Source organism: Gallinula chloropus (assembly GCF_964237585.1).
Source record: "Gallinula chloropus genome assembly, chromosome: 5".
Lineage (NCBI taxonomy): Eukaryota > Metazoa > Chordata > Aves > Gruiformes > Rallidae > Gallinula > Gallinula chloropus.
In genome coordinates this window covers 40,239,557-40,259,928 of record NC_140090.1, presented here as the reverse complement: position 1 = coordinate 40,259,928, position 20,372 = coordinate 40,239,557, and the positions used below count along the sequence as shown (strand labels likewise).

Below are 20,372 nucleotides of genomic sequence, written 5' to 3'. Positions count from 1 at the left end.
GGCTTTTACAAATGAAGAAGGCTTCATGTTCCCAGGAGCGCACAGAGAGTAATTCCACTGGCTGGTTCTGCAAGCATGCCGCTTCCTCCAGGTCTGCGCAGCCTGGCACAGAAAAACCTTGCTTGTGACTGGGGTTTCTGGGGAGACAAAATATGACAGAGAGAATGGTGGTCAGTCAAAAGGCTCCTCTTCAGGCCAGACTGCAGCTGATTTGCATCACACCTGAGCCAAGACCCAACACCTCAAGCTCAGCGCTGAGGCAAGATGGATTCGAGAGACATAATTTAGAGTTTTCCACTCATGATAGTTTTAGCAGCTTTGCACTTCCTATTGCAGAAAGCCTTTTTCCAGTAACATGCTACTTGAGGGAAACAGTATTTGGAGCACACCTCTGCTGCCACAGCCCTCGCTGTAAAGATACCATTCACGGATAACGGTCTCAGACCAGATCTTTATCGTGGGAGAAGCTCCTGCACCCCGGGCATCACCTGCCACAAGGAGGAGGCCAGGATGCTGGAAGAGCTGCCCTACGCCACGGCCGAAGCAGGACAACGAGTAGGTGTGCGGGGAAGCGGTGGGCTCTGCAGCAGCAGCCTGGCTGCCCAGGGGCCACCGGCCCCAGCCCTCTGCCCAGGCTCGGGCCGTGCACCGCGGAGCGGAAAGATTTTAATGGTTTAAAACACCTCCTTCCTTCTAAGCGCATCTCGGGGAGGGCTACCGCGACCTCGGCTCCTCCGCTACCCCGCTGCTAAACGCGGCTGCACCGAGCTCCCCGGCCGGCCCAGTGTTTCTCTGCGGGCGCTCGGCGCGCTCCGCCGTGCCCGCAGGCGGGCGCGGGGCCCGGGCTGACGCACAGGAAGGCCGCCGGGGGCGGGCGCGGCATAAAGCGGGCGGCGGGGAAGCGGGCGGGCAGGAGCGAGCTGTCGCCGGCAGCAGGGCTCGGCCGGGACCCGCTGGCACAGGCAAGTGGGGAGCCCCGGGGGAAGGGCGGGAGGGATTAGGCCGTAGCCCCACCGGCGGCGGGGTGGAGCGGGGATGCCCAGGACGGCGGCCCTTGTCGAGGAGGTGTGTTGGGAAGGGCGTAGCGGTGCTCGGCCGGAGAGGCGAGAGGAGATTGGCGTAGCGCTTGGCGCGGCGGTGTGGCTAGGCAGGGACGGGCGACTAGAGCCAGCAGCGCTTAAGCCAGCGCTCGCCCACAGCAGAAGCGCGGCGTGAGGTAGCGGCGCCCCGCGGGACGCAGGATGCAGCGGAGAGCCAAGGGGATACGAGAGCTCTTCAAGCTGCCTGTGCCGCTCCGTCCGCGCCAACGGGAGCGGGTGCCGGGCTGCGCGGGACGCAGGATGCCACGCCAAGCCTCCCCTCGGCAGGCCGTACCCGTGCGCCTGGCGCGGGCTTGTGTGCGTGAGCGGCCCCGCGCAGCGGGCCTGAGGGGGCTGCGGCCCCGACGAGAGCTGGGCCCTTGTTTCTTTCGACACTAGCACCATTGCTAAATCGGGTTGTTAGGATAGCACAGTCAACATCAGGGAGCGGGCTCGCAGACCTCAATTCATAGACATTGTTCGTGCATCGCGATTTGGTTCAGTCAGCGTGGGTCTGGGGAAGAAAAGGCCTGTGGCTGTGACCCTCAGCAGGGCGGCAAAGCTAGCAGAGTGCTCCGATGTGCTACTCCTCCGCAATTTAGAGAAACAAAGTCAATGTTCAGGCAATACTTTTTCCCCCTCTCTGAATGGAAGCCATAAAGAGGAGGGAAATGTCGCTGGGCGCGTTTCCACTGACGTTACAGGGTGTCCTTCATACCACGCACAGAATTGTCCCATCCAGCCTTTTCTGAGGAGAAACTAAAACCTGTCACACTTTTACTTTTGTGTGAGTAAGTGCCCGGGCTCCATTGCACCTCGAGATATCTCATCACTTTTTTTCCCCCCTCTCTTTGACTTAAGAAAATACATAATTGGAGACCACAGAATTAAAACTATGATGTATTCTCTGGTTCAAACTGTTGACAGTCTGAAGCTATGATTCAGAATTGGAAATAGAAAAGCCATTTATGAAAAGGTCAACTTCCTATAAAAATGTCAATTTTGATGAAATGTCATCCTTTTTTTTTTTTTTTGGGGGGGGGGGAATTTCTATCAAACATGTTCAAACAGATCTAATATGTTGACTTACTGCTGTGCCACTTGTAGTCCATGACTGGATTTTGTGTAGTTTGGTAACACCTACAAATAAATATAAGGAGTCAGAGTCCCCTCAGACAGAGATCCCAGGGCACAGGCTCTAAGGTCATCTTCTTGGCTCATCCACTATGGTCTGTTCTCAACTCTACTGCTGACTTTTTATTCACATGCCATGTCTGGAATTACAGCCTGGCATAGCCTGCCCAGAGGCAAGGTTTTATCTTTAGTCTTCCCTGTGTTGGAAAAAAACAAAAACCCACAACGAAAATGGTGTTTTCACCAATGGGATTAATGATGACACGGTGCTCCCCAGGGTGCTGGTATCAGAAAGGCAATGTTTTAAGTGGGGAGAGGATCACTCAGGCTGAGGTGTTTATATGGAGATTCTGCTCTTCGAAAGGAATCTCCTTTAGGCCATGGAAAACAGCTGATACTAATTCAACCCACCTAAAATCTGGAACAACCAAGTTTATAACTTCAGTATCTCAGTAAACAGCCCAAACTTACTTGAGATAGTTAATGCAGTAAAAATTTCGGAGCCTGTCTTACAGTTTTCGGGTGATGTTATGCTTTCCAACTTGTTTTTTTCCTTGCAACATCAAACCTCAGGATTCTATGGCAGTTAAAAATGGAAAAGATGCACTAGATAAACAATGTTGGTTGTGAAACAAACAGTACTTTCCAAAGAAAAGATGTGGGGCTTTAAGAACAGTATGATAACATACAGCTATTATGGCTTTAGGAAGAATTTGGGTGGCATGTATTCACTAAGAGCAAATTAGTTGCTTTGTACTAGTCTTTAATAAGAATAGTTTTACCTGGACTTGAAGAGTACAGTCCTAAACTCCTTCTCTTGATGAGTGATGATGACTGCACAGCATCCCAAAATATTTGCATCAGGGGAGGAAGTTGGCAGAGGCGTCCATTCAAATGTAAGAGCTAGAACTTCTTTTAATGGTCTTGCTCAGGTTTTTCCCCTTCTCCCTTTAACCAACAAACTTCAGTCCAGTACCATCTGTTTTGAAAGAAAATAAGCAGGAACATTAAGGTATATAATAAGAACTGCAATGAAAATAAACAATGTGTGTACTCTGAATTACTTAATTCACCTTTCAGTGGCAAACATGTTTAATCTTTTTTTTTTTTTTTTTTTGCAGTATGTCCCAATGGAGTCAAGTTCAACAACTGGAAATAAAGTTTTTGGAGCAGGTAGACCAGTTCTATGATGATAACTTCCCCATGGAAATCCGGCACCTACTAGCACAATGGATAGAAAGCCAAGATTGGTAGGATTAAATTTATTCCCTTTCATATGATTTCAGTCAAAAATTCTTTCATTATCTGGCAGATTCTAGAGTGCTCGTTCATGAACTGTGCAAGCAGCTGCACTCCAAGGACAGTACTCCACTAGTTAAGGATTTAGCCTGTTGAACGGTCAAAGTGTAAATTTAAGGAAGATCTAGAGGTGATGTTTCAGTTGAACTTATTCCTAAACAAAATCCAATACAAACAGTCTAGCAAATTAATAGAATTACAGGTCTTTCGTAAGTAAACAAAAAAGGTTAGCTTTCAATGGAAACATTATACATTTACCTCTTTCAGCATAAAATTATTCACTCATCCAACACTGCACTTAAAGCTGGATATATAGTTTTGGGGAACAAGCCAGCTATTTGCAGGAACTGTTCTCTAGAAGGTGAATTTATGCACAAATTTGGACTGAACCCACTGGATAGTTATCTTAAGAAAATATACAATTAAGCACACACACAAAAAAGGGTTTATATTAGTCATATCAGAAAGAGGCATGCCAGTTTTTCAAGTTAAATTCACAAGACTATTGGAGGACTATTGCACAAAAAAAAAAATCTACTAAGAATTGTAGTCTTTCCTTACAGGTTATAGCTCAGTATTTATGGGGCTGTAGGAACACGGAAAACATTAAAATCTACTTTATGCCAGATTTAGCAGGCATATCTCAAGCAGGCATCTGCTATTTGAGGGACAAGGAGAGAAAATATCCCAAGGGCAAGGATGTCATGCAATCCAAAGCTAATCTTCCTTGCTGATGTTAGTACCATTCATGTCCCAAACTGTTCAGTAAACAGCAGAACCAGTACAGCCTGTTTCTGCCTGTGTGTCCTCCTTTGTCCCCTGCATACCCTTCACCAGTAGCTTCAGAGTCTTCCTGTATCCCCAAATAGTTTGGCCAGGCAAAGGCTCATCTGGTGCCTGGTGCGAAGATGTATATCTGCTGACTGGCCATCTGGCTGTTGCCTCCTGCAGCAAGTTATTACTGCCATTTTCCTCAGTGGAGGCACTAATTTGGATTCCTCTCTTCTACCAACCTGCCAGTTTTCTGTGAAATTTGTAAGAACATGCTATCTTTTGGACTTTGAGCCCACTGTCAACTTTGTCTGAAACTGGGCAGCAAATCCAGAAAGTATATCTGTGCGACTGACAGAGAGGGATGGTATGCATAAGCCTTGCTCCCTTGGGGAAGCAAGCTAAAAATACTTAAATAGGTAAATAGTCACTGGACCTAAGACTAGAAAACCCTGGTTGTCTCCCCTCAGGCTGACTCTATAGCCTGTGCTAAGAGCATCCTCACCTTGTCTCTTTAGCCACATATCTGTGTGAGTATAAATAAAAGGACCGTAAAAACAATTCTTCACAGACCTCCACCTACTGTATATCTAAAGCCTTTCTTTTCTGCCTGAATTTTTGAACAGATTATTCTTTTCTGTGCAGATAAGTTGACACTTCTTAGGACATTTTAAACACGTGTGGTTCTCATTCGTTGATTCTTTAGGGAGGCTGCGTCCAACAACGAAGCAATGGCAACCATCCTTCTACAGAATCTGCTAATACAAGTGGATGAACAGCTGGACCGGGTCTCCCAGGAGAAGAATCTTCTCTTAATACACAACCTGAAAAGAATCAGGAAGCTGCTGCAGGTAGGTCGTTCCTTCAAATGACAAACTGCACACTCTTACTGGTTTCTAAAGGTAAATCATTAGCATTTTTGCTATTTTATGCTTAGATGGGATTATTTGTTAGAAATGGCTTAAAGGTTTTTCTGTTAGGCTTCTGCAAAATGGTATTTATTTTGTCTGGCTGTATGTTTCTCTAATAATTGTTTATCTAAGGCAAGGATTCTCAGAGTTCCACTTCATTAGTCACCTACTTCCTGACATCTATCTGTCTTCTGCATAGAACAGATAGGCATCTGAGTTTAATGAAAGTTTGGGGTTTTTTCTCTTCTTTGATGGTGTTTTCCATAAGTACTTAAATGACAATTATATTACTTGCAAAACATTTTCTTTACTTCACATATATATATAAATATGCACACACACACTGGTCTGGAAAATCTTAGCATGACCTTGCCAATTATTTTGTAGCTGGGTGTCTTTCTACACTTCATCCTAATGGTGGCCTCTTAGAAACGTGGCAATGTTTCCATCACTACCCCTTTTATTTCCAGTGTTACGCAAGCAGTCTCATGGAACTTGAAAGCAAAGTTTCTTTTTACTTCTTTTCTGGTTTATGTAGCAGCACCGTCCATAATTTCCGTACTGCTCAAACAGCAGATTTACTTAACTGCTTTTGGAGTTAGCTGCAGGAAGGTTAATCCTGTTATTTCTTTCATGGTCTTGGCACACTTGACCACAGTAGGGCTGACAGAGCTGTTGCACCTTACTAAAGGTATTCTCCCCCAGTAGCATACATGTGGATAGAACGTTTCAGGGTAGTGAAAAAAGCAGTTGCAGAATATTCCTGGTTTAGGTTGTTCATTTAGGATTATACCATCACAGCATGCACATGCAGAAAGACTGGTGTGTATTTACATACACCCAGAAAAATTAAAGCCTCTCACTGTTCCTTCTTCTCTTCACATCATTTATTTTATTCTAAATTTTTCACCAAAAGCATGAAGTGGCAGCTAGGCGTGCTCTGTGAAATTTGGCATATCAAGATGAGTAATGGGGCCCTGGGCACATGCACACGCGAGTTTCCCTAACAGCCGGTGTGAAAATGGCCAGAATGAAAACCATATCCTTTAACTCCTGGCGTGTTCGGAAATTATATTATCGTGTGCTTCCCAAAAAGCAGAAGGCAACGGAGGCTTTCCCCAGAAAAGCAAGAGAAGGGGAGTTTTGCGTGGTTTCTGATTAAGTGGTTTCTCAGGTGGAAAGGATCTGAGTCACAATTCCAGAACAAGCCAAAACACTCAGGCATCCCCATTACAACTGTACGTGCGGTTACAGTCACCGGATACTAGTTACGGCTGCGGCAGAGCCAGAAACAGAGCTGGTCTTCTCCAACAGCGGAGGGCCATGTGGGGTGGCCCAGCCTGTCATCTTGGAATCACACTGCTTTTTAAAAAGGATCTCAGTCTTGAGATCTGCATTAAAATGTTTCTAGCTGAGTAAAAATAAATACAACAGCTCTCTCCCTCACTAATAATGTTGGTCTTGCTCCATTGTGTAAGGGCAGGAGATTACCTGTATTTAGATAAAAAGCTACTCATTCTGTTTCTGATAGCCAGCAGATACTCAACAGCATTTTCACTGCTAGAGCTTTTCCTGGTTTCTTAGGACCTTTAGCACTGTCAGCCACAGTCTATTCTGATTTCCAAAGTGATTTCTACAGGCTGGAGTAAGACCAGCCTCCTGCAGTGAGTAGTGATACTGTTGTTGTTATTTTGGATGAGGCAAGTGACTTGAACTATGTTTAAGGAATTTGACACACAGGTATTTGGGATTTTCGTGTCAAATATTCTGTTACAACTTCTAATTTTTAGAACATGGGCGATAAATACATTTTCAGCCAGACTATGGGCTGCATGACCTATCGAGCTGTGCAGGCAGTCTCCTGAGCTTCAGCTGTTAACATTACTTCTTTGCTGGTTAGGCAAGTATATCAGGAAAAAATTGCTCTAGTAGCAGTAATCAGGTGACATCCTATCCTTGTTATTAGCTGCCAAGAGCTAACAGTATGAACTGTACCTGACACAGAGTACACGAACATCATCTGCTGTAATGTCCTTAAACTTGAGTATGCAAATGTCGTCATGGGTCTGAATTTTTTCTGATTGTCTTTTCTTGCTGAATATATGGGAAGTTTGGGACTGGGCATTTGGCTTCCCACCCACAAGCTGGATGCACTTGCAGATACCTAACTCTTGCAGTTGAGTTAGTTTGACAGTTTCATGACACACCACCAGAAAAAGGTGACAGTACAGTGCCACAGTCCCTTTTGCCCCAACATACCACCTAGAGAAAGGGAAACAGGAAGGGCAAGCTGTAAAGCTAGAGAGATTTTTCACCGACTTTGATGGGGGAAAGACTGAGCCTAAATAGGAGAGGAAGATGCATTTGTAAACATCTTTTCTGGTGACTCTGTCAACAGCATTGGTTTGACTTTCTCTGAAGGTTAGTTACCATGAGCCCACCTTTATCTCTGCTTTGCTCTCTAGCGCAGCACTTCTTTGAAGTTTCACAGTTCACTCCTCTTCCTTCCCCTCTGCACCACACACACAGACATACAGACACACAAACAGCATGCATGCACACACAAACCTGCTCAACTTCAACACAGGATCTGAGAGCTGTATTTGTTTGTTATTTTGAGCCAAATTGTTTGATAATATTAAGTAATACTTGTCAAACCAGATAATGCTGGAAGCCTGTGTTTATCGCTAAGCATGCGGGCTAGTAAGGGGAGCTATGGCATCGGCTCCTAAATACTTTGACAATAGCAATAATAGAATAATTATGCAACACACAAAAGCCATTCAACAGCAATCTGTAGTCCTTGACAAAAGGCAAAATGAGGGACTAATGTTTAATTCGAAATACAACCAGATTGTTAATGAAGAGCAGCCTTAGATGAGGAAACAATGCACATTTCACAAATGGCTTGTACAGCTGTCTGCTAGACAGCAAAGAACTCGTTAGGATCAAGATTCCTGGTACTCAGTCTATAGAAAATTACGCCTACAAATCACCAGTGCCGCAGCCAAGCACACCCCATCTGAAAGATCTCCCTGGGATTCATTTTTGCTATAAAAAGGAGAAAACATTCTATTCTAAGCTTCACCTGAAACATCTTTATATAAACATGGTAGTTGCTCTGTGAAAATAATGGAGAAATGGAAATAGTGGCGAGAACTTGAATGCTTCGTACTTGCAGTACAAACCTTTGGGCAATCTTGGGCACTGTGAAGGGGGACAGAGCCTTAGTGGGAAGATGGGTCTGCCTGGCATCCCCGCTGTTAGGCCACGGGGACCGTGGGGACCGATCCCCATCCTCTCACCGTTAATAGAAATAACTGGGGAACATGGCATTTCTGCTCAGACTGCTGGCGTTTCCAAGGTTATTTTGAGATAGAAAGAAACACTACCAGGAAACATGCGATCTGACAAAATTATAAGCACTTGAAAATGATCTGAGAAACAGCTCAGCAGCTGAGGTTACTGCTAGCTCTCAGGAATTTGCTTCTCTATTGACACATATCTATCTCACTGAAACATTGCTTCTTGACATTAATCTGGCATAAAGGCACACATTTTACTGAAATCAGAGTCAGCGGTTTAGGTTAAAACCCTTCATATTTACTGCTTGCATTATTATTACTTCTCTAGTTGATAAATTAGATTCATTTTTATGGCAGAGCAGCCTTTTGTTGCTGCTGGTCTTCATCCAGACAGCACAGCACAGTACAGTCAGTCACTCACTAAGGTTAAATTATCTGTTTGTCTTCTGATGGAGGAGAGAAAATGTTTGGAGGCAGTAGGGGAAAGGGTGGGGGAAACTATGTCTATGGTTCTTTCTCCTGCTTAAAACCTAGATGGAGAAAAGCAAAGCAGATTAGTCACAGGGGGATGGTTTGCACTGTTGCCATGACAACAAGATGTAAAGGGCAGATGTTAAGCTCAGAAGAGCTGCCTATCACTTCTAGGAACCAAACTGCAGATGCAAAAGTCAACACAACCGTTGCCCATGAACAATTACCTGTTAGTTTTCAGAAGGAATGGTTTTAAATGACAGTGTACCTGTCCCTGATGTAAGCTCCTGTGCATGTAAGCTCCTGTACACGAGTAGATTGAGTACATAAAGACGACTGGCAAAACACAGAGGCACTCATGTAAGGCAGCCACTGCCCATGTTCCTGACTTACATGCCCAAATCTTTGATTAGGGGACAGTAGCTGGGCTGCAGTGCACCCAGGAAGCCTCAGCATAGCTTGGGAACTGCAGATGGCCACTATACCCCAGCGTCCCACTGCTCCATTTAGTGGTGGTGCTGGTGGGCAATTGCCTGTGGGTCTCCCGAGTACTGCAGTGGTGTTCACCTCAGAGATGTTCTTCCCCCCTGCCCAGCCACAAGCAGGAAAGTTGGAGAACTCAGCAGGTACCTGGGTGCAGCCTGGCTTGTGTGTGGGCTCAGGTGAGCTCCCAGGATCAAAAAAGTCACTGGCTGTGCTGTCCACTGAGCTGGGGGGTGTAACAAGTGACATAAGAAAAAAGCAGAAATTCCCAGAATCGTCTTACTTGTCATTGCAGATATGCTCTAGTCTCAGGATAACTTCTGAAAGCTATCCCTTCTCCATGATGGCAACATGCATTTGTGTCACGTCACTGTTTACAGTACTGAGGGGAAATCTGATTATATCAATCTTTCTTCGTAAGGGTGAAGTAACAGGTTTCGGGAATGGGATGAAGGATTGCTCTGCTCACCTACCACTGAAGCCCAAGTTAATGAGTGTACTGTGTGCTCCGGGGAACAATTTGCTGTAAATGATGTATATTCATAATACTCATTTAATACACACAGCAGACTCTCAGATATTGGTGAACTCTACACACTCACCAGCCCCGCTTGAGCCTAAGAGGAGGGAAGGACAGGCAGTGGGGATTCTGCCTGAACTCCCAGTCTGTGTGCGTATACCAGTAGCACCTTGGGTACGCTTACGTAGGCAGGGGTCAGACAGAATTGCCAGACTTGCTGTGGTGGTTTAGGCCTGGCTGGAGGTCAAACACCCACCGAAGTCTGTCTATCACTCCCCTTTTTGGTTGGACAGGGGAGAAAAATATGTATTGAGAGGCTTAGGAGTCAAGATAAGGTCAGTGAGAGACCATTCTGTAATCAACAACATGGGCAAAACAGACTCAACACAGAGTGAAGGAAAGAAAGCTCTCTAATTTTTTACACTACACTACACACAATGTCTCTCACTCACAGTCCTCCATGGGGTCACAAGCCTCCCCCCAGAAAACCTGTTCCGGAGCACATCTCTCTCTTGCTCATCTCTGTGTCTCTGCCTCTCTCCATGGGCTGCAAGTGCTGGCAGGGGCTTGCTTCAGCACAGGTCACAGCATCTCCTCTATGTCTCCACCTGCTCCATCCAATGTGGAGCCTCTCCACGGGCCACAGGTGGGGTCTCGGCCTTTTCCATGGGCTGTGGGGGGACACCTGCTCCACCATGAGTTTCTCCACGGGCTGCAGGGGCATCATTCTCTCTGGCACCTGGGGTGACTCCTCCTCACTTCCTTGGCCTTGGTGTCTGCACAGCTCATTACATCTTCTCACTTCCTTCTCCGGTGGCAAAATGCAGCTACTTGCGGGTATTTTTTCTCCTATATGTGATTCACAAAGGTGCTGTGACCATCGCCAATTGGCTCAGCCTTGGTCAGCAGCAACTTTGGCCTTGAATTGGCAAATGTTTACTCTTCAGGGCCTGCAGAGAGCTTCTAGCTGCTCCTTACAGCAGACATTTTCTGCAGCCCCCCATTCTCTCACAGCACCCAGCTATACAAAACTGCGACACTTGCCCACTCACACTAATCTATTATATCAAAACCAGCTTTTGGAAGCACTGCAATTGTACTATGAAATTGGGAAAGAGTTACATTTCTTCCTCTCACACAGCCCTACTTTTGATTGAAAGATCTGGAATAGCACCTGGAGCATCTTCTGACAGCCTAATTGACATATATTTATGTTATGGTGCTTCTTTCCATATAAAATTCACCCTGTTTCTAGGTAGTACAAACAGCATCTAACTTTACATGATGCTACTTAGAGCGGTAACCTAGAAGTGTGTTCCTGATTATCCTTCAGGTTCTCTGTCACACTGCAAAGCCTCTTTCTATCTGCAATAGGAACTGAGCATCTGCATGCTTCTCCAGGTGGAACTCAAGGGAGCATACACTGGGTTTTATTTTAGGTCAGATGACTATTTATGCAAGTCACCGTACCAGAGAGTTACATGCATGAGGGATCCTAAGATTTTATTTTTTTTTTCAGTGCATCAAAGGAAATGGATAAAGTAGTGATAGGTCTGAAACAGGACATTCCAGTTGGTACCTAACAAACAATTCTAATAAGCACTGTGCTGAGAAACAGTTGCGAAGAATGGAAACATAGCCATCTATGTTTAAGTTGCAGTTTCCTGTTAAAGCTTACAGCAGGGTGAGAATGGAACAAAAGAGAGAAAGTTTCTGATACACCACAGAAGATCCATTTCAAAATGTTAGTTACGTGTGTTTAGTCCTCACATAACCTGCTACATCAACAAAGCAACAAATGATAGTAGGAAACGCATTTCAGACCAACATGTCTTGCTGTCTAATACAATTTAGATTGGGTTTTCATATTAGCACCTTGCCCTCAGTGAGTTTCCCAGTTCAACCATTGAAGCTGTTTACAAAAATATCTGTCTTACGAAGGGGAACTCTGTGTAGAAGTCTCTCTGCTAAAGCAGCTAGCGGTCTGCTGTCAGCAACTGGGGGCTGGCAACTGCACACCAGATAACAAAGGCGCTTAAAAATGCTTGATGCAAGACCAAAAAAATGTTACTCATCAGAAGGAAAATACTTTTGAGTTCCTAGGCATTGTCGGAAAAATATAACTTATGTTTTATAAACGTTCAAGTTTTCTAGAAAGAATAAGAATTAGCTTGCAAACATAAGTTTAAAAACAAACAAGCAAGCAAAGGAAACAAGCTCTTGTGGGCCATGTTCATTCTGGAGTATTAAGGGCCCAGTTGCAGAGGGATTACTTTGTGATACTCAGGTCTTTGTGTCCAGAAGATGGAGGGGGGGAAAAATAAAATAAAATAGTCATCTCTCATCCACTGTTTTACCCTTTTTCATAGGGAGCACTGTACTTCTATTTATCCTGAAATAAAGCCCGTTTAAATAAGAAGCATTGCTATGTTATTCATCTCCTGTAGGATCACAGCTCTACTGCCTGACAGTGAGAGCTACAGCCAGATATTTTCGTTGTTGGATCTCACTGTGCCTGGCTCGAAATCTGCTGTTCCTATAGACCGTTCCTTGCCTAGTTTTAGTGTCTTCTGGGAAGGACACAGCGGTGGAATTTGGGGACAAACTGGGGGAAGGAAAAAAAAAATAGACATCAGACCTCTCCGTCTTCACAGCGTATTTGCTGCGCTTTTATAGCTTTGCCTGTTGCAATTTGGTTGCACATGCCCTATAAAACAAACCCACAATCTTTTGGAAGTTACACATTACATAATACAAGAAAAGCAGAATTACAGCATTGCAGAGTTAAACACTGAGAGCTACCTGCACAGCATAGGCGTTGTCTGAAACGATGAGGCTGCATTCAAGCTCTCTCATATTTTGAGAGGGGGAAGGGGAAATCTAAAAATAAAAGTCTAACAAGAACAGTCTAAATAGACAGTGTCACAGGTACTTCCTCTTCAAGTCCTAGATAAAACAGAGTCTGCTTTCTATTAGAAAAATACTTTTTTGCACAGAATGTAGTGCCTTTCAGAAACCTGCCAAGCACTTTACCTATATGTGGGTACCACAAGGATCGACTCTTTGTTTGTATTCTAGTACCATTTTCATTAGACTTTCTGCCCAAATGCATAAACAAAAGTAGGAAACAAAACAAGGCAAAATGTTGTTTGTCATATTTGAAGGTGAAAACGGGAAATAAGTGTCTATGGTTATACCTTCCCACCCACATGTTTCTTTGAGATACACAACTATACCAAAGTTTTTTCCTCTTTCAAAAATAAAATAATAGACATAAGGGTTTTTTCTCCCTGTTTTTTAGTTACATGAAAGATGTGGTATCTGTTTATCTAGAAAGATGCTGAGTATCAGACTTAGTAAAATGAGTGTATCACAAGTGAGCAACAGGGAAGGAAGTGTATTTTTGCTTGATTTAGCAATCCTGTCTCCTACACCTCTCTGTGTCCCACCTCCCTTCCATCACCTTCTCTAAATATACCTTCAACTTCAGCAAGTACATCAAGTGTCTTACTAGTTAATGTCTCCATGCCTGCAGTAAAGCTTTGACTGTATACACTTAAAAGGCTCAAGCAGGGGTTTTATAGCAAAGCCAAGAAAAAATATAGCTGGTGGTTTTGGTGGCTTAATAAAAAGAAAAGAAGAGGAAAGTGAAATGTAGGTAAAACGTGAACCAAATTCTGAAGCTTTTTTTCAGAATTAGAAAGCACTAAAACTGAAGTCTTTTTTAGGTCACCTTAAGAACCAAGAGAGAACCAGGAGAAGCACTGCCAGGCTTTCTAAAGGTTGCACAGCGCATCCTTCTGCATGACAAGCAGAGACCAACAGTCATTAATACCTAATCCCCTACATTAATCACTGCAAACAGACTCAGGATACTCAAGCAGCGCACACATGGCAATCATTTATGTGTGTGCAGTATACAGATACCTTTGACACCTGAAAAGAAACCTGGCCAGTATAGCTGTGGTTGGGAGTAATCCACGTTGTGATTGAGCTGCCCACAGGAAAATAAACTAAATTTTGGAAAATTAAACAAAGGGAAGAAGAGTAAGGAAATGAATCTCTGATCTAAATTTCCTCATTCATCTCAGGAAAAGCAGTATTAAAATTGATGGTCATTTGGCGTTCTTTTTAAAAGCACATGTATTTTAAAGAGTTGTGATAAACGTTTTAAATTTCTTCACGATCTTACAACTTACAGAATCAAACCATGCATTTTCCATGCCTGTTTCATGCATCTTAACATATCCCACACAGTTTGAGCTGTTCTAAAGCTTGGCTAAAGGGTCTAACCTTTGCATACCATCACTTACAAATAGTTTTTGTAGAAATGTCTGCTTGTTTTTCTTCGTGATTTATCAGGACACTATGGCAAAGATGTCTGTGAAGTAGAGAGAGTGCATGCTGTGCAGTGATCGGAAGGTTTTCTCCTGAGGAAATGTCATCAGCATTCGGAGAAAATTTTCACCAGTTCAGAATGAAAGTTTAATTTCCCCCATTTGCTTAAATTTAGCATCATACTGGTAGTTACTGAGAAGAATCCAGTCCAAGCAAGATAACTTGTTGCACGTTGTAAATCAAGATGTGGAAGACCTCACTGAAACAGAAGAGTGGAGAAAGAAAGTTTCTAACAAGAACAGAATTACAGTAATATTAGCAGATAAGACTGATGTTTCCATTTGAAACTTGATGAAAAGTGAATCCTCAATTTCTTTTGGTGGTCACCAAAAGAAAAACAGTGACCAGTTTTGTTGGTATTTATCAAAAGTCAGTCACCAGTTTCCTCTACAAATATGTAAACAAAATAGTACAATTTTGCATAACTACAGAATCCAGACCTTTCCTCTCTTCCCATCTCAAGCCTTTTCGTTTGGTTAAATTTCCTTGTTTGCTCTTTCAGTGATAGGAAATAATATTCATTTAGTTACTCAGAAGTTGAGATCATACTGAGCAAATTCTGCCCTTAACCAAAGACAAAAAGGAAGCGCAGAACAGCAAGAGCTGGCGGTAGATGGGTAATAAGGGAACCCGAGTGGCGTGTGCTGAAGCGCAGTTACCTCTGAGATGTATGAAACATGGGGAGAAAAAATTCAACACTTTGACAGTCAAACACATTGGTGGATAGAACTTTTAGTAATAATTATTTAATACATTACAATTATTTAGATATTTAATGTTAAGACTTATTTCTCAACTTACTATTGTTGAGCTGCAAACCCATCTGATAGATTACTGCGAGAGAGGCTACCGATAGCGCGTGTATCGTACACACAGCTCTTCCGGGAGAGGCAGCTCAAGACCCAGAGAAGGGGATGCGCGCTCAGCACCATGCCAGCTGCGCAGCACATCTGTCCATTGGAAAGCCAAAAACCAACCCCAGCCTTCAATCACAAGCGTTCCTGCTGCAGATCCACCCATACTCCAGCTCTTATCTGAGGGGCTGCATCTCTGAGAGGGCAGGCAGCCATTCTCCATCAGCCTGCTCAGCCTCTGCTCACATTGAATGAAGCAAGCAGAGCCAAACACATACCAGACAAGCATGAGTATGGGAATCACTATGAGCACAGCTTATTACTACAGCTTTACAAGTCAAAGAAAAAAGGAAACAAAAAAAAAGTGAAGTTCCACTTCTCTTGATTCAGATGGTTTTCTCTTAATGAAACAAAGAAAAAGAGAAGGAGGGTTTTTTAAAGGTTTTTGCATATGAATAGTATCTAGAAATGCTAGGAAAGTCCCTAATACCTGGCATTTTTTGTGGGGGATTTTAAAACATCCCACTGTCAGAAGATATTTTTAAATGCCTCTTCTACATAAATACATTTTACAGCTCCCAGGCGACACATTCATTTTTTATTGACTTTGTTAAATTGCTTTTGTTTGACTTTTTGTCACTGGGCAAAGTGAAAAGGCAACCATCAACCCTTAAAGAGAGCTCAAATTCTGTCAGGCAGGGATAAACAAGGACTAAAACTTCCTCAAACTTTGCAGGTTCAGATAGCCTGCAGGTACCAACGTGTGGTATGGTCTTCATATACCAGCCATCTATGCAGATTACTAGCAAACATCAACAGCGACAAGCAGAACTTGAGACATTATCAGAGGAATTAATACGCACATCAGTGGATTTACACCAGTCGTGACTTTCTCACCAGTTTCATCCCAAGCCTTATCACAAACTGGATGTTCTCCCCATCTACTCGGCGTGCAGACAGGCAGTGCAGAGCAACCCAGCCAACTGCAGCCAAAACATGAGCTAGTTATTAACAGCAAACTTGCTCCACCAATGAGCAGAAAGCCTGTTCTACAAAAAAGCACAAAAACCCCAGCCTGCGTGGTTTGCAGCCCCATTAGCAATCTGGATGGGCTCACTAACATGTCAGGCACTGGACAGGGGCTGGCACTGCACAGCCAGGAACGCAGCCTTTCTTTGCAGCAATTAATTTGCTCTGGCTGCTAGCATTGGATCCTACTATTACCTTTACTTCTTCATGAAGCTCCACTGTGCTCTTCATCTTTTGCTATTTCTCCCATTCCCATATTCCTTTCCCAAGTTAGATCCTGATGCTACACAGAGGCAGCTCGGGAATATGCTGGATAAAGGGGGCAATGGATATATTCCTGGACCTGAGGCTCAGTTGCCCTGAAGGAAGCATGCAGTGAGAACACGGTTCCTACTGTTATAGCCAAGGGCACCAGCAGCTGGCAGGGACAAGCGAGTAAGGGCAGACCTTTGGCAAAGAAAGTCAGCAGCATACCCTTTGTGTTACATCTCTCTGCACTGCCCATCCTGTCCTGGAGCAGGCAGAGGGTGTATAGTGCCTCACTAAGTATGTATAAACTTACTGTGCCACGTTCAGAGAAAGCAGGAATAAATGAAGTTCTGAGTGGCAGCGGAGTATGATGAGAATAAAGATTAACCAGAAAGAGGGGAAAACAGTCCAATGGTAGAAACAGGAGCAGAAACGAACTGAATTGATTCTAATGAATGGCTGAAAACTGTATGCACGCTGAATGAAGGGCACCTGAATGAACGATGCCTGATTCTTGAATAATAGGCATGAAGGATGTTGAGAAATACTGAACAATGACATCATTATGAAAGATGCTCCTCAATCATTCCAATCTGATAAATACAGCACAAACCAGTATTTGTTCAAATTGTGCTCAGTCCTCTGTCATGCATCATCACCTTGTTTATGATGGTGTAAAACTCGACTTCTTTGGTTCATTGGCTTGGGACAAGAGCTGCCGCTTCCTCTACCTTAGGCACATTATTTGGTGAAGGAGAAAAATTGTTCAGAGGCATTAAAATTTAAGTCTTCTGCTTTTTGCTGAGGAGGCTTTTCTGCTTGCATCATTACTGTATTGACATGCTTACAGGTTTTTTGTTGGCAGAAGTGCTACACAGTAACAGCAACATCCTATTGAAAATGGAAGGCATGATAAAATCGTGTGCAGAACAGGCTGACAGGAAAGCCCTTTCAAAACAGCTGTGTTAGCAGCAGAGCAATTTGATCTTCAAATGATGTACATCTCAGAGTTGTATCTTTATAATCTCTGTAGATTGTTAAGAATCTTTCATGACAATGGCACTGACACTACACTGTGAGGCTGAACCAGCACTAAGAAAGGTTGAGAGGCAGGGCAGTCTTCTACCCACACCAAGCTGTAGCTCACACACTGAAACACATTGTTTGTGATTTCCAGAGGCGCACCCCGAATTCCAAATTCTTAGAAGTTGTATTTACTTGTGCTTGCAGGGCAAATATCATGGTAATCCCATGCACATAGCAGTAATCATCTCAAACTGTTTAAGAGAAGAAAGAAGAATACTGGCTGCAGCTAGCATGCCTGTACAGGTAAGGAATTTTGCATTTCATTAATCTGCTCCATGCTAATATGTTCACAGACCAAATCTTGCCCTCTCGTTCCACTAGAGTGATTTCTGTGCACAAGGGGTTCCCAGAGTCCCAGAATTGTAGGGGTTGGAAGGGACCTCCAGAGATCATCAGGTCCAACCCTTCTGCCAAAGCAGGTTCCCTAGGACATATCACTCAGATAGGCGTCCAGACGGGTCTTGAATATCTCCAGAGAAGGAGACTACACAAACCCTCTGGGCAGCCTGTCCCAGTGCTGTCACCCTCACTGTGAAAAAGTTCTTCCGCATATTGGTGCAGAACTTCCTGTGGTCCAATTTGAGGCCATTGCCCCTTGTCCTCTCTCCATAGACCACTGAAAAGAGGCTGGCCATGTCCCCCTGTGTCCCACACTTCAGATATTTATAAACATGGACCAGATCCCCTCTCAGTCTTCTTTTCTCAAGGCTGAACAGCCCCACTTCTTTCAGCCTTTCCTCGTAGGGGAGATGCTCCAGGCCCCTAATCATCTTTGTAGGGTTGCCAGATGATGCTCTTTAAACTCATGTTTGTGCTTCTGTAGTGGCTTTACTGCTGCAAACATTGCTATAGGTGACTGCTGTGTCACAGCTAATCTTCAAAGACTTAATTTGTGGGAAAGGCTTTAAAGAGATTACTCTTTGCAAAACAGATTTGTGTATTATAAGATATTCAATGCATTAATTCATATTAGTTGTGCAATGCAAAAAACTCCATCTGGTATGTTACAAAGGCATTGATAGATTTTAGGTTGTTGGAGGAAAGCAACTTTAAAATTACATATAAAACCTAGTTTGGGGGAATCGATACATGGTTAAAAACCCAGATAGAATTTTTAAGTCAGATGGGTTCTTTTTAATCACCTGTGGATGTAATACATATTCTTAAATGAGTGGGTCTCTTTCAGAAATCTGATAATCTGTGTTTCAGTTTCTTTCCTAGATGTTTAATGTTTGCAGTGTACATAACCCTTTCACCACCTTTTGGATTTGAAAGTTAAAGCAGCATGGGGTTTGGACCTGTGGATCGTAACACATTTGTCTGTTGACACTAGTCTCCAGCTGATTGCAGACCAGCTTCTGAATTCCCTCTCTATGCTCCAACTCGCAGTACGGCTATACCGCCACTCTTGTTGTTACCCATCCGCTCATCACCTGTCCAATGTGTTCCAGGGGCCGCTGGAAAAGTCTCTGCAGAACTCTGTGGTTTCTGAACGCCAACGAAACGTAGAACACAAAGTGTCAGCCATCAAGAACAGTGCTCAGGTATTTTTTGGTCCTGCTTGCTGTTTACACAGCCACAATTTCCATACAGACATACCTGAACTGTCTTCACGCTAACAAGCTACGCCTACCATTTCCCCTTACGCTAAGGAGCTCAGCCCAGGCGAACTCCTCAGGACCTACTCGGATCCTCGGGTTTTTACAGCGACTCTGGGTCGCTGTGAGCACTACCCATTTTAAAGCTGTTAGACTCACGTATACACAGTTGCAGGCGAACACTTGAGTGCAGTAAGGGCATGCCAGCTGCCTCGGAAAAGATGTGAGGTTCAGTAAGTGCATTTCTGCAGCCTCACCTCTTTTAGTTGGGTGAGCGGTAGCTAGCCTTTGTGACCCCTGAGTCACGTACCAAGACCTTAGTACAGCTGAAGAGACGTGACATAATTCCATGTTTTGGAGATGTGAGGAGAGAAGAACACTGAGAGCTGATGGTAACAATTCTCCATGCCATTGCAGGGCTGAGCCAGACCTGTAGCTATATCCCATAGGGCCCGAAAGCTCCATAGGAGAATACCCACCCATTCAGTTCGAAGCCGGGTAAGGATTCAGATTGCCCATGGCTTTCTGATGATGCCAACCCTACTTCCGGCTTTACAGCAGCCTCAGCATAGAAGTTACATTGAAACACCTGTCCATACACCACTCAAGAGCAATACTGGAAAGAGGTCCTAGTAGCATTGCCTCATCAGCATCTCCCTACATGGGGAAGAAGGGATGAAACCCTAAAAAACGATAAAACTAGCTTTAGAAGAACCCAATCCTACATCTCTGTGTATAAAGTTACAAGAGCTGCAGAGCAAAAGTAGACAGAGTGGCAACCCAGCAGCCTACCATGGTGCTGCTCCTGCCTGCCTGGGGAAGTGCAGCCATCCCAGGAAGACCAGTGAAAATGAGAATGATTTCTAGAGACAAGGGGTTTTTTTTAGCAGGCAATTAACAGAAATCAGCCCACTCCTTGTGTGTGTAATTTCATAATTTACATACATAATATAAAAATAAATAGGAAGCCAAAATGGCTAATTCTCTGTGTCCTAATTTAGCAAATGAGTTTTTCTATTTTCACCAGCACTTAATTTGCATATCTCAGGGAACTAAAAGGATTTTTTGAATTGTTGGCAGAACCAAGGCTTCCTATAAACAGCACAGAAACAGACCTTTGAAGTAAACCAGATGATTTTCTGCTAGTTTATTTTCCTGCTTTTGCTGTGCCTTTATTTGAATTGT

At 43.8% G+C, this 20,372-nt stretch overlaps 1 protein-coding gene across 1 annotated transcript in view; it reads left to right on the top strand.

Annotated features, from left to right (window-relative positions):
- Positions 1 to 3,205: 3,205 nt before the first annotated feature.
- The window catches only part of STAT4 (signal transducer and activator of transcription 4), a gene marked incomplete at its 3' end in the record, with an annotated part of 37,834 nt that continues 20,667 nt past the window's right edge, over positions 3,206 to 20,372 (top strand). Inside the window, exons 1-4 of the mRNA XM_084264325.1 lie at positions 3,206 to 3,463; positions 4,990 to 5,134; positions 17,734 to 17,832; positions 19,041 to 19,133. Of these exons, the coding sequence (XP_084120451.1) occupies positions 3,336 to 3,463; positions 4,990 to 5,134; positions 17,734 to 17,832; positions 19,041 to 19,133 (465 nt within the window). The 5' untranslated portion in view covers positions 3,206 to 3,335. The remainder of the gene's footprint in view (positions 3,464 to 4,989; positions 5,135 to 17,733; positions 17,833 to 19,040; positions 19,134 to 20,372) is intronic.